This window comes from Rhea pennata, chromosome 19, assembly GCF_028389875.1.
Source record: "Rhea pennata isolate bPtePen1 chromosome 19, bPtePen1.pri, whole genome shotgun sequence".
In the NCBI taxonomy this organism is placed as follows: domain Eukaryota; kingdom Metazoa; phylum Chordata; class Aves; order Rheiformes; family Rheidae; genus Rhea; species Rhea pennata.
Genome location: NC_084681.1, coordinates 5201993 through 5218230, shown reverse-complemented (window position 1 = coordinate 5218230; position 16238 = coordinate 5201993). Strand labels below are relative to the sequence as shown.

Sequence of the window (16238 nt, the reverse complement as noted above, 5' to 3'; positions counted from 1 at the left end):
ATATAGTTCACAGTAAGATTAATAAATATTTTCTGTAGGTAACAGCAACTTATTTCTCATTAAGTGTTATTAGTCAGTCTCTTCTCTTTCTAAAACAGATTAGTTACATAATTACTGAAAATAATACAAGACAAATTGTTGTCTTAGTTTCTTCTTTAGTCATCTTAGTTAGATGATGACTGCTGTGGCTATTTTTCAAATTGGAGGCATTTTCTTGCAGAGAGACTGTGCTTTTGATACCGGAAACTGACAGGCAATCAAAATACACATTACCAGGTTTTCAGAACGTTAAAAAATTTCCAAAAGACAATAAAATTTACCTGATCTATGTTAGATTTACAGTATTAAAATGTGTTAAAGGTGTAGAAAAATGTCAATCTGGGCAAAAGTTTTATATTAGGAAACCCACAATACAGGCCTGATCAGATTTCCACAGAGATCCTAGTGGAAAAAATGTTCCCCTAATGGTTTACACATTCCTATCTAATGCCCACCCTTTCTTGTATTACTTGCTTAATCATCTAATGGGTATTTTGTTCATGAAGTGCTTGTGAAAATGAGGGTCTAATTGCATTGGTCAGAGCCAAGCATAGCATTGGCAGATAATTTGATGGTTCCAAGAGTGAAGGCATAAGGCCAGGTGTCTTAATCCTCACCCATTGCTAAGGCACACATTTCGAAGGATGGCAGCAGACATCAGTTTTAGGGTAGTCTTTGGGGATTGCTGTACATAGCCTTAAAAATGTCTCCTGGCTTCAGCAAATACACCATCAGTATTAATTCTTTCTGAGCTCTTCTTGCTATGAAGATGTTTGTTTTGAAAACATAGCCATTAATTAAACTTTGCAAACCAACAGCCCCCACGCTCATGGAGATCTGCCTGTTGATAGCAGGTGATACATGCTAAAGAACAAGTTTTTGGAGAAACCTAGGCTGTGACTCTACATGTATTTCTTTGGTGACAGTACTGGCTTCTCTCCCGCCTTCCCCAGCAGACACCTTTTTCCCTATGCTGCTCTACTCCATCTATGTAGCTATACATCAAAGTGAATCAGGGAACTGATCTGACTGAAAAAAAATAATAAAATAACAGCTTCTTTTCCTGAGCTGTTTTCAGCTGAATCAGTTCCCTGACCCAGCTCACTGCTGAAAGGAGTATAGAGATGGGTGTTATTTAAGCTATTTTAAATAGCACAGTTCACAGAATGTGAAACCTCAGGTTTTTAGTTCCTGCAGGATGCAGAGAACTTTGAGTATCTGTGTATGGCAGTAGAAAGTTGTCCAAGTGCATCCAAACTACCAGAGATTATTTATATGCTTAAGCATGTGCTCAAATGCTTTGCGAATTCAGAACAATGTTGAAAAAAAAAGATGTCTGTAAAAACATTTGCTGCTTTTTGATCCCATGCTCTTCCGCTTATGTGGGAAAAAAAAGAGTTTTTTTATGTAGAACTGTTTCTCTTAAAACAGGACATACTTTCCTATCACAAACGAAGTCAGCAACGCCTCCCTCCTGGCTTGTATTTGGGTTACCTTAAACTCTGCAGCTCTGTGGATCAAATCAAAGTTCTTGTACTGCAGAAGTTGCCTAATGTCCTGTGTCATGTCAAAATCCGAGATAACAGCAATGTTTCCAAGTAAGTAAATATATGCACATTTATACACACATATGTAGAGAGAGAGCATTTGTGTTAAGTTTGAAACAATTTGTCAAATTTAAAAGCAAATGCCAAGTTACCACTGCAAAATTACATCTTTGAGCAAAGTTTGGCCCAGGGACGTGCTATAGAGATCAGTGCTGATCTAAAGAGGCGCACCTGCATATTTCCAGCAATTCTAAAGGCCTCATATACATACAAACCTATTGGTTGCCGTGGATAGTACGTTGTGGCTGCTCAAGTGCTGATCCCGGGCTCCACACAGTCATAATGATCTTCTAAGAGTCTGTTGGTAGTATCATAGCCTGCACCCCTTATTCCTCCTCCAATGAATTCAGTTTCACCCTTTCTGTTGATTTTCTTCCGGCACTGGATGTGCATGCTCCTGCTTTTTCAGTGTACTTTCTTGTGTAATACCTGGTTTCTAGCCCTAATCCACAGCAAACACATGGCAGCTGAAAACGCATATTCAGACAAATGCTATCAACTTTGGAACTACTATGTACTGTATTTTTATGAAAGCTTTTTTTCCACCAAAGTCCTATGTCCATTCCTTCCCTTGTCTTATTGGGCAAGTGCATTTATTTGCACTGCTGAGTCCTTGCCTGGTGGGCAACTCTTTTTTTTTAATGATGCTTTTTAATCCCACACAGTTTCAGTAACCAGATGAGAATTTTGCATGATTCAAAGAGGAACACAGTATAACAAGGATATCTAGAGTGTAGTAGTTAGTACTAACAAAAATTTTGGAAGAAATATAAAGCCTAATGCCTCAGAGCTTACAACAATCTCTGATTCTTGAGGTTTAAGATCAGGTCTTTATTTAGGAGCAGATTGTCCCACATCTATCATTCATCCTGTAGTGGAGTTTCTTGTACTTTCTGTGGAACATTTGGTGCTGGCAGCCTTTCAAGACAGAGTAATGGGTAGGGTGAATTAAGAATTTGATCCAGAAAGATGATTCCCATGTTTATCAGGTCTAGAATGGATAAATGCCTAGCAAAAGAAAACCAGACCAGGAAGTTGTTTGGCTTCAGTGGTTACCGGAGAGTCTGTAACAGAAAATGAACTTCCCAGTAATTGTCACTGTTCTCTCTCCCAATGCATGCTTTTTAAAAGATTGTGATAGATACAGAATAAAGTATTTGGAAAAGAAAACCTGGAGTGAGAAACCATAGTGAAATTTCAAAGGCAGCTGGACCTTCAGATGTTAACAAGGAATGTTCAGCCTGATGTACATGTGCTAGAAAAATTAAACTTTTCAAAATTGGATTTTTAACCACAAACAATCAGAATTGCACAATTTTAGAACGTTTTGCTATATGAGGATTAAACTATTAACAGATTCCAAATGCACATACACTGAATTCCTCCTTGTGGACTGAACTTTTGTTATATTTCTAATTTTAACTTGACTCAACATACAGAGATGAGTGGGAATGGATCCAAACACTTTCTGGCTCAGAATCTGTGGAAAGTATGGATCATACTTCAGACTGCCCTACTCAATTGTTCTTGTATGAGCTCCAGATGGCAGTGAAAGCTCTCCTTAAACAGATCAATCTACCTCCACATCAGGTATTTTCCTTTGTGGTATTTATCACCTTTTTAAAAAACTGATTCTTAGGAACACAACTAGAAACTACAAAATGTGTAACTTTCAAGTAGGGATTAAATGGTAAGGTTGCAAGAAAAGAAAACCAGAGAAGTTTTGTATCCAATTTCTCTTAAGTGTGTATGGGGAAAACACCTCCAGGAAGAGTTCTTTCCCTGGATATGTGAACATACAAGAACTAAGAGATGAATTTTCAATTCGCTTCTATTTTTGTATCTGTCAGCATATTTGTGCAGCTCCAGGCAGGTGCAAACAAGTGCTTTTGCATACATCTTTAGTAGTTATGAGCACCTTTATACCCAACTGCCAAAGAAAGATAGGTATTTTCCCAGGGAAGCAGGACAATTGATTGTTCTGTGGAGGTACTACCAAGGGTGTACAAAAGACCTGCTGAAAACACAGCATTTTGCAATTCTTTTATACACAGGTAAGCATAGCACTTCTTAAAATACATAGTTCCAGGCCTCCAGATTGCTGTGTGTGAGGAGAGGTGTCTGGCTTCTGGCTTTAAATTTAGGTACAAATAATGCATATGTGAATAAGTAAAGAAGTCAGTGAGGATAATCAATGTGAAAGATACACACAGAAATAAGCTAAGGAATTTGTTTCTTGTTTACACAAAGTCTATTGTATTTCAATCTACCAGTGCAGGAGGGCTTAAAGTAGAAGTAAATCATCTTTATATTCTCTTTAAGGTCTGTTGTGCAGCAGAAAGATGTGGCCTTAAAATAAATCAGTCTGCTTCTACATTTTTTGATTTTGAAAGGTTTGGGCTTTACTTGTAAAAGGAATCCATCAGTGCAGCACCTTCTAGCCTGGGAAAAGCCAAGTAAGACTGAAGTGAATCCAAAATTAAGACAGATAGTGTGCTGCCTTGTGGTCAGTCACTCTAATTCAATAGGACTCTGTACAGATCTCTGTACCAGAGTATTTTCTTAGAGGTCAGAGCTTCTGTGCTAGGAACTAAAATATTGAAATCAGTGTGCAGTTCGTTCATTAGGCTGCAGTTCAGCCAAGCATTTTAGCCTATCCATTGTGCATGACAGACAGGCAAAAATGTGATCTTGCAGTTAAACACTGTTGTAAATGTTTTGATGACCCAGGACTCAGCTTCTGGGTGAATAAACTGAATTTTTGATTCAGCATGTTTATTTATGTATTTTTATTATTATTGTGGTAAATTGAATCATGGACAGTGACACTTGCAATGCAGAACAAAATGCAGTGCTGCACACAGCAGCTTTATGGCAGCCTCAGGCCAACTCCTGTGTGTGCCATTTTCTCTTGCTGCAGCACTTGTTAAAACTTTTCGGTGCTGTGTTGAGGGAGAGCTGCATATTTCTCTTAACCAACCCTAAATTGAATCTTAAAGGTTTTTAATTGAATCCATTTTCATGTTTTCACATAATTATGCAATCATAATCTTGAAAAGCACATGGCATGTGATCATTTTCTGCCTAATAAGAAACATAAATGTTGTTTTCAGGGGAGTTGTGCCTGTGTGTGTTGTTTTAATGTGGAACATTGCAGCTTTAAATCCTTATTTTATGTAGTGACATGAACCCACATTTAGGGCCTCTCCCCCCCCCAAAATATTTATGTTTTATAAAAATTCCGAGCTTGATGTCGTGCAAATTTTCTTTAATGTTTTATATCATTTGGGGTGTTGTTTATATAAGTGCCATGTTGTAATTCTCTCCTATTTCTTCCCCCGCGCGTGTCCCTCTACAGGCTAAGCACTTCCGTCTGTATACACAGGAGGTGTTGGAACTGGGTCACAATGTCTCCTTTCTTCTCCTGCTCCCCGCCTCAGACGACGTCTGCACTGCCCCAGGACAGAATAATCCTTACACCCCACACTCAGGATTTCTTAACCTCCCTCTTCAGATGTTTGAACTCGGTATAGTAGCTTGCTTCACCTAGAAATATTAACCCAGTCTCCTTATAATAAAATCACAAAGTTGTATCTGTTTTCCCCCTTGTCCCAGTGGAGAGTCAATAAATCACATGATGGCTTTGGCAACAACACTACCTATAACTGTGTACAAGTTATAGAGAGAGCAGAGCAGTTAAAGCATATACTGTAGCAATCATTATTGAAATGCAAAGCATAGAGGAAAGCCCACAGTTATCCAGTATATGTCTAAGTTTATTTGGAAGATGATGCTCTTTAAAAAAACAGAACCAAAAATTACTCACAGGATAACAAGATTGAAGCTGAAAACACAGATTCAAACGCCCCTTTAAATTGTCACAAGAATAATTAGCAGTTTTGTAGAGGAAAATGTTGAATGCCTGAATGCAGTTTCCCAGATCCAAGTCATCTCTTTCAATTCCTGAAAAAAAATCAGGAGACTCATTCCTATTGTTGTGATGCAGGAAAAGTCTGTTACGGTGGGAAAGGCTAAAACACTGGATCAAGACTTGAAATACACTTCTTTAGGGAGCACATGCTGTGCTGGAGCAGATTCAGTCCTCTTGTTCCTATCTAGGTAGGTAGGAATTCCCAGGAGGAGGGTTTTCCAGCTGTTTGACATAAGGGAGAAGAGATGATGCCTCAGCTCCGAGGTTCCCTACTCCTCATTTCTTCCTGTTGGGTCCACAGAGCAGAGAAAAGCTCCCTATAAAAGCAGCACACAAAGTCTTCATTATAGAGTCTGATAAGTAAGGGGACTTCTGAGCCTTACACATTAATCTGTGCTGTTTTATTCTGGCCTGGGTATCTTACTTCTTTCCTCTGCCTTGGAGGAGAGGGGGAGATAGGAGCCAGAACCAATGCAGCTGCTACACAAGCAGCCGCTATAGTGTAGGTCTCCAGTGCAGCTGGATCCTCAGTGATACATCTCTCAGGTGTTTATTTGACACCATTACCATCACCATACAATTTCCTATATATCGCTGCAAAGTGCTATTAGAGTCACAGTGGTAGGAGAGGGATGACTGGATGATAATGGAGGGCTTCGCTAAGGCTGTGGTTCTGCAGTCACAGTAGATCTGTGACCTGCCATCATTCAGCAGCACAAATTTGATTTGGATGAGGCAGGAACATACAGTTGAGTTATGTCACATCACCTAGAACACGTAAAGTGGTGCCCATGACAACTTCAGGTTTTTATGCTAGTAGTGGGAGAACAGATGACATCTGAGTCAGCATAAAATTGAGAGAGGTACAGACGATGCATGAGCTGCTGTATAGTCTGCCAGGGTAAAGTTACCCCTTCAAAAGAAAACTAAGATAACTGAAATAGCAGAGTTAGTTCAGTGCTTTGGGTCACACGTCTGTAGCACTTAATGTGGCTATAGTGCCTTAAAGCCAGATTTACTATCTTCTTGACCTGCAGCTTCAAAGTCTACAGTTAGATTGTGTGTATTAAGCATGTTATTTCTCCCTAGAAGAGGTGACTGCTGCATTCATTGTGCAAATCAGTGCATAAAGCATATCATCTTTGGTGAAAGTCATCTCTGCACTAAAGGTCTTTCAGATTTTTTAGCTCTCATTGTGTGGCGCACAGGCCCTGGGCAGGAGTCATTCTCTTCTCTGGGACATGATTTGCATTGAGCTGATACAGCAGTAGGCACTGAATTGGGATGATGTGGTGCAGATAAACATTCAACAGGGTAGTCTCTAAAATAGTATCCTGTGCCCAAACTATTTAGCAGTGTTGCTGCAGTGGGAAAACAGTTCATGGAGGAAAGAACAGTAAGGAAGGCTGGATTTTAAGTCTTGACTTCTTTTTAAGTAAGCAATCATCTGGCCTAATGCAGATGACATTTTCTATATGACTTATTATATATGTATCCCTGATGTTCTATAAAATGGTTGTGATTCACATCTCAAATATTAGAAGCTTCCATTCCCCATTAGCTGGTGGCTACCAACTATATAATTGCATAACCACAAAAGACTATGTTGAAGTAACATTTGTTAAAGTAACATTAAAGGGTCTGACTTAAAACCACAAAGGCTAGAAACTTCAGCACTGAAGCTGAAACCGCGGCTGTAATTCACTCAAGAGTCCACCACATATGGCATATATACTGTAAGACCACACACTATTCAGACTAGATCCCTGCAATATCTAGGCATCATTGGGAAGCCAGAAGGTTCTTTCTTTCACTCCCTTTTTTTGTGGTATTTCGGAGTTCAGATTGGACTTTTATTGTTATGCTAATGTATTTTCTGTGATTGTTTTTTTTTTTTTACTTTTACTAACATTTATTTGTAAAGGAGAAACAGGTATGTATTTTTATTTAAGAACTTGTAAGAATTATGATAAGAACAATATATGCAATTTATACTTGAAACACCCTGAAAAATACCATCCCACCCAGCAGCATTAAGCCAGCTGCCACTGACTGCTGTAACCAGATTGTGCTGTATGCTTGAGTTTACTGAAGTGCCAATGAATGGGGGAGTATTTCTGAAAACCTGCTCTCCCTCAGCAGATTTTGGTATGTCTTTGCTACAGTTCATAGGGATAACTGGCAAGCTTTGTGTAAGCAAATGCAGGTTTTGGAAGAATACAGCCTTGAGAGACTAGCTAACGTAGCTTTTGTGAAGCTCCACGACATCATAGCTGTTCTGCCTCTGCTATCTGCACTAGCTCTTTTATTGGTATCTCAGATAGCTCTATGATACCCTGAAGTCAAATTACATGAGGCAAGAGGTCAGTTCTGACTTTCCTGTGTAAAAGATCAGGAGACAGTGTGTGACTACTGACACCTACAAAGTTTTAATTGTTTCACCCAAATTGTGACATCCCAGAATTGCTTCTACTGCTTACATTTGAGTTACTGATTTTAAGTTAGTCTAGCCCAAGAGAAAGTTGTCATCCTCCAAAATGATACTTTCTTTCTGAAACACTTAATTAAAATAAAAGATAGGTTCTATTTTCCAGTCATATCACTACTTGCCTGATAAAAGACATTACCCCTTCCTGAAAACCTTTCCTCTTTCTTATTCTTAGACTGTCACTGTTACAAGAACCCTGCTATTGCACAATGAGCTATAAAAGCCTTAAAATCAGCCTTTCTGATTAAAACTATCAAAGGCAAAATAGCCTCTGGAGTTACATACTAAGGACCTGATTATCCCTTCACTTAGATATAAACTAGAAATGATTTGTTTGAAATCGGGGAGGTTAGAGTAAACTAGTATGAAGGAGGGAAGAGTTAGAGCCAGTATTATTTATTTCTATCTTAAAGTATCCCATCCAGTGTTAGTAATTATATTGGATAAAATTTGTGTTCTGAAAGCTAAGAATTTGATATTTCATGAGCAAAATATAACAGTTTTTCCTTTGCATTTGGTCTTTTCACAGTTCATTTTTGCTGTTACAAGGAAAAATTTATAAGCCTGTATTGCCGCCTTTCTGCTGTCATAGAGCTGGACTCTCTGAAAACCCAGCAGTCCCTAAGGGAAGCAATTTCAGACAGTGAAGTCGCTGCAGCCAAACAAAGACACCAGCAAGTTATAGACTACACACAGGTAATAGTCTGTTTCTGACTACTCCAAGGAGATTTTAAGGTGGCTTTCTTAAAAATTGCGTAGGGCTGTAATTGAAATCTAAATGGAGAATTATTCACAGGCATCATAAAAAGAGCAGTTGTATCAAAAGTGCAATTCTATTTTTATGAAACTCAAACCCAGAACATGATTTCCTTAGTTGTTGCTTTTATACAAGGATTTTTATGGGTAAAATCAAATGACAGTTATACTAGACTGTTATAAAGAAATGTGTCAGTCTGCTTGTAAAACTCACTCAAATCGACGTGAGGGAAGCTAATGTCATGCTTGGCCGTTCAGTTGGGTAATAGTTTTTCTCCATCTTAGTGGATTAAAGATTTTTTTACACTGATAATGCCAATTAAAAAAATTAAATGAAAATTCAGATGAGGTCATGGAGGCAATCTTTATCAACAGTATCACAGCGAACAAAGCAGTTTTGTGTTAAAGGTAGCAGGTTAGCCCTTGGAGAACTGGTAGGTCTGTCCAGCACCATGAAGAAACACTGTTTCACTCCCCTGATGCAGTAGGACCACAAATTTTATCACACTTGTCTAATTTGCTTTTCCTCTGTCTCTCACACTAATCTTGCAGTACAGTTCCCAGACTAAGACTTAACCTACTCAACTGAGGGATCTTTGAACTACACCCTACTGTGCGGTGTAGCAAGGCCTGTCCTTTTGCAGACAATTTGGTGATAGATTATTTATGGGTAAAACTGATGGCCTTTGCATAGTGTATTTGATGGATATGGTTGACCTGTCTTTTTACAAGTGAGGCACAAATCAGTTTACGCTCTACATTGTTAATACTCATGCAACCTTCTCTTGGAACAGGGGCCAAGACGACCATATATCCCATTAATAGCTTTTGTGACTCTCCATATTTATGAACCAGATGATGATATTTCTGTTCCTCCTTGCTCTAAATTTAGATCCCTTTAGCCTTGTCCACACTGGAGCTCGTGGAAATTTATAGGAGGGCAGAGGGGAATGTTCCACTGTGCTTCCACCTTTCAACTGTCTTCTCCCTCCCCATCTTCCCACTCCACACCCAGAAAAGCTAGTTGTTCCCAGTGTATAGGAGCATTGGAGAAAACTGTTACCCTTCACATCTGTATTAACACACAGACACTGCATAGAAAGTTCTGTGTTCCTCTTCTCTAAAGTGCTCCAGTCACCTATATATGCTGGGAAAATATAGGAGAGAATTTTAAACTTCAGTGTTTTGTGCTGAATTATTGTGACAGTGTATTAGCCTTGTCAGGTTTCCTCTCAAATGAAAACCAGCTGTATTCTACCTATTGGCAAAAATATCTCAGCCCACCACATACCGCAATCTTCAGTGGTGACCACAAAACCGCAAGAGCATTTGTGTGATCCTAGATCTAAGACAGTGTTGAAGTCACTACACAAACCAAACATTGTAAAGAGCAAAGGAGTCTATATAAATGCAGCTCTGAAAAGGAGTCAGAGGGCAACTGAAAAGATTTAAAAAAAAAAAAAAAAAAAAAAAGCACAGCAGATGATAAGGTACTCGGTGTCTTTGCCAGAATGTTAGAGAGCAAGAAAAGAAATCTACAGACACTGGAGCTAAAATCACAATTAAGCTCTAATTTATAGAGCGTAATGCTTCAAATGTTCCTAAGTTATATAAGAACCACAGTTCATTAAAAATGACTGGCCCATTATCCCAGGAGACACTGTAGAATGACACCAGGGAGAAAAGCAATAGGATTTGCATTTTAATAAACTGCATGCAGTTGTCTGGGGCTGGAGGGGGGCAGTTACTGAAAGGAAATACAAAGTCTTCAAAACCAAAAAGGTGAGAAGTTTGCTAACTGGTCAACCCAATATATTTTCTTCATGGGGCTATACTGAAGACTGGAAATGAAGTAGGATTAGAAGTGAATCCCTCATCCCTTGGCTGTTCTAATTGGTGTAGATTCTTAGCTCAAATTAACTCAATGCAAGGCTTGCACTGACTTCTCTGGAGACTGGATTTCAGCTTTACATAAATATGGGCTGACTAGAGATTCATCTAGTCAGCTATACTGTCTGCAGCCAGACCCAGGAAGAATTACCCTAGCTAAGTTTCTGGCATCTACAGTTTGTGGCATTTTGTGAAAAAGTGTCTCCAGCTAAGAGGATGTGCTAATGAACCGGTCTTAGAATGTATCGATACAGTGTCTCCTTTTCATTGATCCCTCTGTGATATCCCCATTTGATAACACTCACTGCACAAAGTACCACTGACTTTTGCCTATCCTTTTACTGACCTGCTTCTTCCCCTTTATGTTCTTGTAGAATGTGGCTTGCGTAGCTGAGAGAGTTTCCCTTAAACTCTGCAATATTAATGTGAAAGCTCAGTCGTACTTTAAATGCAGTAGCTTCTGCAGGAAGGGATACACAAGGGAAGTTCTAGAAAGGATACTGCAACTGAAGGATATTGTGCTCACTGTCGCATCTCATTCACTGGCTGCGGCAACATTTACTCAGTCATCAGAGATCTTGAATTGCTTGAAGACTTTAAGTGTTCCATTATCAAAACTCTCAAGATCAACCTTAAACAGCATCTTTCCTCTCTGCGTAGATGCTTAAAGCCACATCCTACTATTGATTTGGGCACCTGTCTCTTGTTGCCATCAACAAGCATGACTTAGAATTGCCCCAAGGTAGATTAATACTAATGAAATGCATGCAGACCCAAAATGATGGTAAGGGAGAAAACCTGGAGATGATCTTTATCCTCCATTCGAAAAACAATTTTCATTTTTCTATCAATGTCAGAGTTCAGGCCTGGATTCATCCCTCCTATTAAGTAAGAACCCCTATGGGTTAGGGAGAATTAATAGAATTAATATAGTCCAGAATTAATAGGGTTTTTTTACCACTTTTTTTCCCTTCAAAGCAAATTGATGAGATCTGGCGGGAAATGAGATGGATCACAGAAGCACTGCAGTATGCAAGATACAAGCAGCCAGCCCCTGGCCTACCCATAAAGAAGCTTGTTGATCTTTCAGAAGAACGGACTCAAAAGAAAATCAGTTCAACATCTTCACATCTAGATTGTCTTCCATCACCTCCCCCCTCACCTGAGATAAGAAGCCAGAGGAGAAAAGCTGTGAGTGGTAAGAAAGTTTTTATCAAAGAAAATCTTTGAACTTGCTTTTAAGTAAAACAATCCTTGAATTCTGTTTTACAAAAAGAGTGTTTTTTTCCCCATGCCTGCCAAGGTATTTTATGAATCACTTTACCAGTCATCAGCTACTCTTCCTGAGAACCCTCTTCATCCTTAAAATCATTTTTTGCTTTCCACTACCCAGAATACTTGTTTATCATCAGCCAACTTTGTCGCCTTGCTATTCCAGATTATTTAATGAATAGGCCTGATAGGACAGGTCCTTCCACTAATTATTCCATGACCTCCAGAATTCATCCATAGTGAAAGATGACTAATATTCATTTGTTTTATGCACTAATGATCTGTTAATAATCTGTAGAAGAAGCTTTCATTTCATCTCAATTACAGCTTCATTTCTTAAGAACATTTGGTGAAGAACCTTGTCAAAAGGTCTTCAGAAATCCAAACGTGCCTGTGTATTACATTGTCCACATTTTCAAAGAGTTTTACTAGATTGGTGATGAGTTACTGAACAAAAGCTGTTGGCCCTTTCTTACTGTGCATGTGTCTTTTCATTATTAGTTTCTAGCATTTTACCCGGGATGGAAGTCAAACTTTTCCACAGTCACCATTTTTCACCTAGTTTCTCTAGTACTAGAAACATTTTCTTTCTATCCTTTGACTAGTCCTCTGCTTTGAAGTAATTCTTTCTTATGCTTCTCTTCTTTTGTTCTGATGGAAGAAATTTCAGTGTCAATAGTCCAGTGTGATTTAACAGTCATTTTAACATGCATCAGAGTCCTCAGTGGTTTAAACAGGCCCTTTAAAACACAGAATTACACAAATAAGTGCCCTCTTCATTGGCCATTATTGCTTCTCTGAACAGCTGCAAAATTCAAGTGGTAAAAGAAATTAATCACATTAATTAAATAAAGAGGAAGTAAATGAAACAGTAACATCTAATTTGATAACTGAGTAAGGACTCTGGAGAAAAATGTACGCCATCATTCTGCTGGGCTATTTTTAAGCAATAAGTAAAAGAAATGGTAGAAACAAAAGCAGCAGATGCTGCATTAAATAATTGCCATGACTGTTTTGGTAATGATAATTTGTTTTTCAGAGTAGCATTTTTTTACAGTTAAGAACAACACATACATCTACTCTGATTAGATTAGATTAAAAGAAACCATAGACAGTAGTGTCACATGCTTTGATTTGCTCCTTTACACAGCAGTGTTCTCTCTTTGTGTCTCTCCTTCAGCTAAATTTTTCCCTGTATTACATACCATGAATGCAGAATAATCCTCTGTGCCTTTGCTCTGGCACTGTGTAACCTAGAGCACTATCTTGCCCTGCATGGGCTTGATTCATTATTGCCCTGATATATGGTAATTTACACTAGGTCAAAGTGAATAGTTGGCACTGAATTAAGAGTACTGATTTTTTTTTCGTGAATCTAATGTAAATGATCCAGGGTAGCAGTGGTGCATTAGTCCTTTCTGATCCTATATGACACTATAATGTTATTGATTCTTCTGTATCCAAAGGACAGTAGTGATTTTGGTGCCAATGCAAGTTTTGATTATCAAATTCACATCTGAATTAACTGTGTCAGTTTTGAATTTGAACATACATAATGCACCTGGTGGGGAGTTTTTGCTCACCGCCTCCATCCTTGCGTCAGCCCTCTTCCACACACATACAGTTGCAACATACTGACAGTTACAGAGGTGTAAGTCCAGAGTAACCCAGCTGACGTCTCTAAAGAAAAGAGAATCTAGATTAGAGCTTCTCTGTCTCCTAAATCCCTACCTTTATAAAATTTGGTGAAAACAAGATAAAATAAAACAGATCCTTTCAAAACTTAATCGCAATTCAAATTCTTCCCTGTGCTCAATTCTTTTCAATACATGAATCCTTTTTGGTTTTCCTAAATCTTATTACCACCTCTCTAATACATCCCTGATGACTGTCTTTGCTACTCTCTTTAGGCTCATGGAAATTTTCACCAAAGAAATGCATAAGTATTTTCAGAATTGTAGATATTCTAAGTAGATTCTAAGTCAAGAAAAAGTATATAAATGACATTTAAGCAATTCCTCTTATGTGCTTGTCTTGTTAGTAGTAATCAGTTCTTTTTTCAGATTCCCAGCCCTGCTCAGATGAAGAAGGCTGCTCTGAAGTATTCCTTCCAACTGACAGTGACTATGATTCCAGTGATGCTTTAAGCCCCAAAGAATTAGACTTGATACATTCCTCCTCAAATGACATATCCCAGCAGGCAGGCAGTGGCCTAGGTGGCAGCGCACCTGATGTTCTCCAAGTCCATGACATGAAGCCTTGCCTAACCTTGAAAGAAGGCCCAAAAGAGTATAGTGCCTTTAATACTGACGCTGAATATTGCACAGAATACATGAGCGATCTAACTATGGCAGAGCTTACATCAAAAAGCATAGACAAGTCCTCTAGCTCCAGGCAGCCATTGAGCTTTTTGGGTAAGAAAAAGCTAGGGAAACATCAACATTACAACTACTTCAGCCGTCATCATCGTTGGCTACGTGTGCACAGTGAGACACAGTCTGGCTCTCTGTCTGAAGGTGTGTATACTCATCATCTCATGAGATCTACAGATTTATCTCAAGAACCTACCTCCACTGAGCAGATAAAGATTCCTGCCAATGGGACTCGGAGCACTTTCTTACCTCATGCATCCAGCCTTCCAGAAGATGGGAAAGGCAAGTATGAGGAATCAAGGCAGCATGTCCATAGGATACATACTGAGCCTTGTAAAACAACATTACTGGATGAGGAAGGCAAGTCGTTGGCAATGAGCACACACTCTGTAGAACATAAGGGTGTGCACAATGCTATGCAACAGAATATGGGTCCAGATGACCAGTCAGGTTCTTCTGTCTCAGAAGTATTCAGCAGCACACTTTAACCACAGACTTCTGCGTCGTTTCCCACAGCTCCACAATGAGATAGTGAGCATTATGCGTATAGGGACATAATTTCAAACCCACATTTAAAAATCCAGCTCCTCCAATAGCAACCCTTGCTACTCAAAAGTCGTAATCTTTTTACTTCACCACTCGATTTCTGGTCTTATAGGAGTTTCTGTCATGATGCAATCATTAGTATTTGCATCTGCAGTTTTGCACGTAGGGGTATGACATTCACATAACATTCATTATGACATGTAACAGAACACACTGTGGCTGCAAATCAAATCTGGTAATCAGGTTTTGCAGTTCTCTCAATTCCCCCATATCTCTGAGCATGCAGAATTTTAAGCACAAGTTGTTCTGCCCGCAAGTTAGCAGAAACTGTAACATCCTTGGTGTTGTCATGTTAGGACTGTGTCCTAAACTTCTATTAACCTATTTTCCTCCATTTCCTATGCCTTTTTCTACTTCTCAGCCTGCTTCTTGAACAGATTAAGTTTGCATACAGTTAAAGTACTAACTGGTCTAGTAAGACAGTTATCCCAGAGTTTCTAGCCATTTAGAGAACTGAAAATTCTTTCAGTATATAGAACATGTAGTCCGTACCATCTCTGAATGCTGTCAGAGCCTGACACAATTATTATCACTGAAGGTTTTGCTTCAGGAGCATAGATTTCTAATGATATAAGTAGCAAGTTATTTTAAAAGCCTAGAAGGAAAGAAGTGAACCTTTAAGGTCAAGAGCAAATAGAATGAAGCCAATAATATGTAGGGTCTAAATGAGACTGAAGTGAAGCTCGGTCTTTGCCACCACACAAAAGTGCATTTTTTTATATTGAAGGCACGCTCAGACACCCATTGGAAAGAAATGCACCAGCTTTTTTTCCTGAATACTCACTGTAATCTGCAGGGGTATTTGATCATTATGTCTGAATTTGGAATATTCTGGCAGTTCAGATTAGGGAATTTGGGGTGCAATTTGAATCTAAGATTTTTTACTTGAATCTGTCTCTAATGACTCAAAAAATATTAATATCATTAGAAGGGTGGGAGATAGTGTTTTAGCATGCCATATTTTTCTGAAGGCAGATCACAGTGAGTCATGAGTTTGTCCTTTGCAACCAGAATAAGATAGAATAAGTACTACAGAAGATGATCTCCAAAATGTAATCAATATTAATAAGAACCATAACATTTGGAGAACTAATGAACTAATATGGAGAGAAACCCCAGCTGTTGCACAAGCTTTAATTTTTCTTAAATAGTTCTTGAAGTTTTATTTTATAGGCCACATTCCTGCTGGTTAAATTCGCTCACTCCATGTTTGCACAGCCTTCTCCTTTTCAATTTTTCAGCCTCCAGGTGGATGCATTCTGAGGCCTCCAATAAAG

The 16238-nt window shown here is 38.8% G+C and overlaps 1 protein-coding gene across 2 annotated transcripts in view; it reads left to right on the top strand.

Annotated features, from left to right (window-relative positions):
• The window catches only part of ANKFN1 (ankyrin repeat and fibronectin type III domain containing 1), a 69880-nt gene extending 55037 nt beyond the window's left edge, over positions 1–14843 (top strand). The window contains exons 12-17 of one of the 2 annotated variants that reach the window (XM_062591780.1): positions 1471–1637; positions 3086–3236; positions 5005–5173; positions 8595–8761; positions 11690–11909; positions 14047–14843. In XM_062591780.1, coding sequence (XP_062447764.1) covers positions 1471–1637; positions 3086–3236; positions 5005–5173; positions 8595–8761; positions 11690–11909; positions 14047–14843 — 1671 coding nt within the window. Of the gene's footprint in view, positions 1–1470; positions 1638–3085; positions 3237–5004; positions 5197–8594; positions 8762–11689; positions 11910–14046 lie in introns of those variants that run through there. The other variant, XM_062591781.1, reaches the window with a different exon arrangement.
• Positions 14844–16238: the final 1395 nt, after the last annotated feature.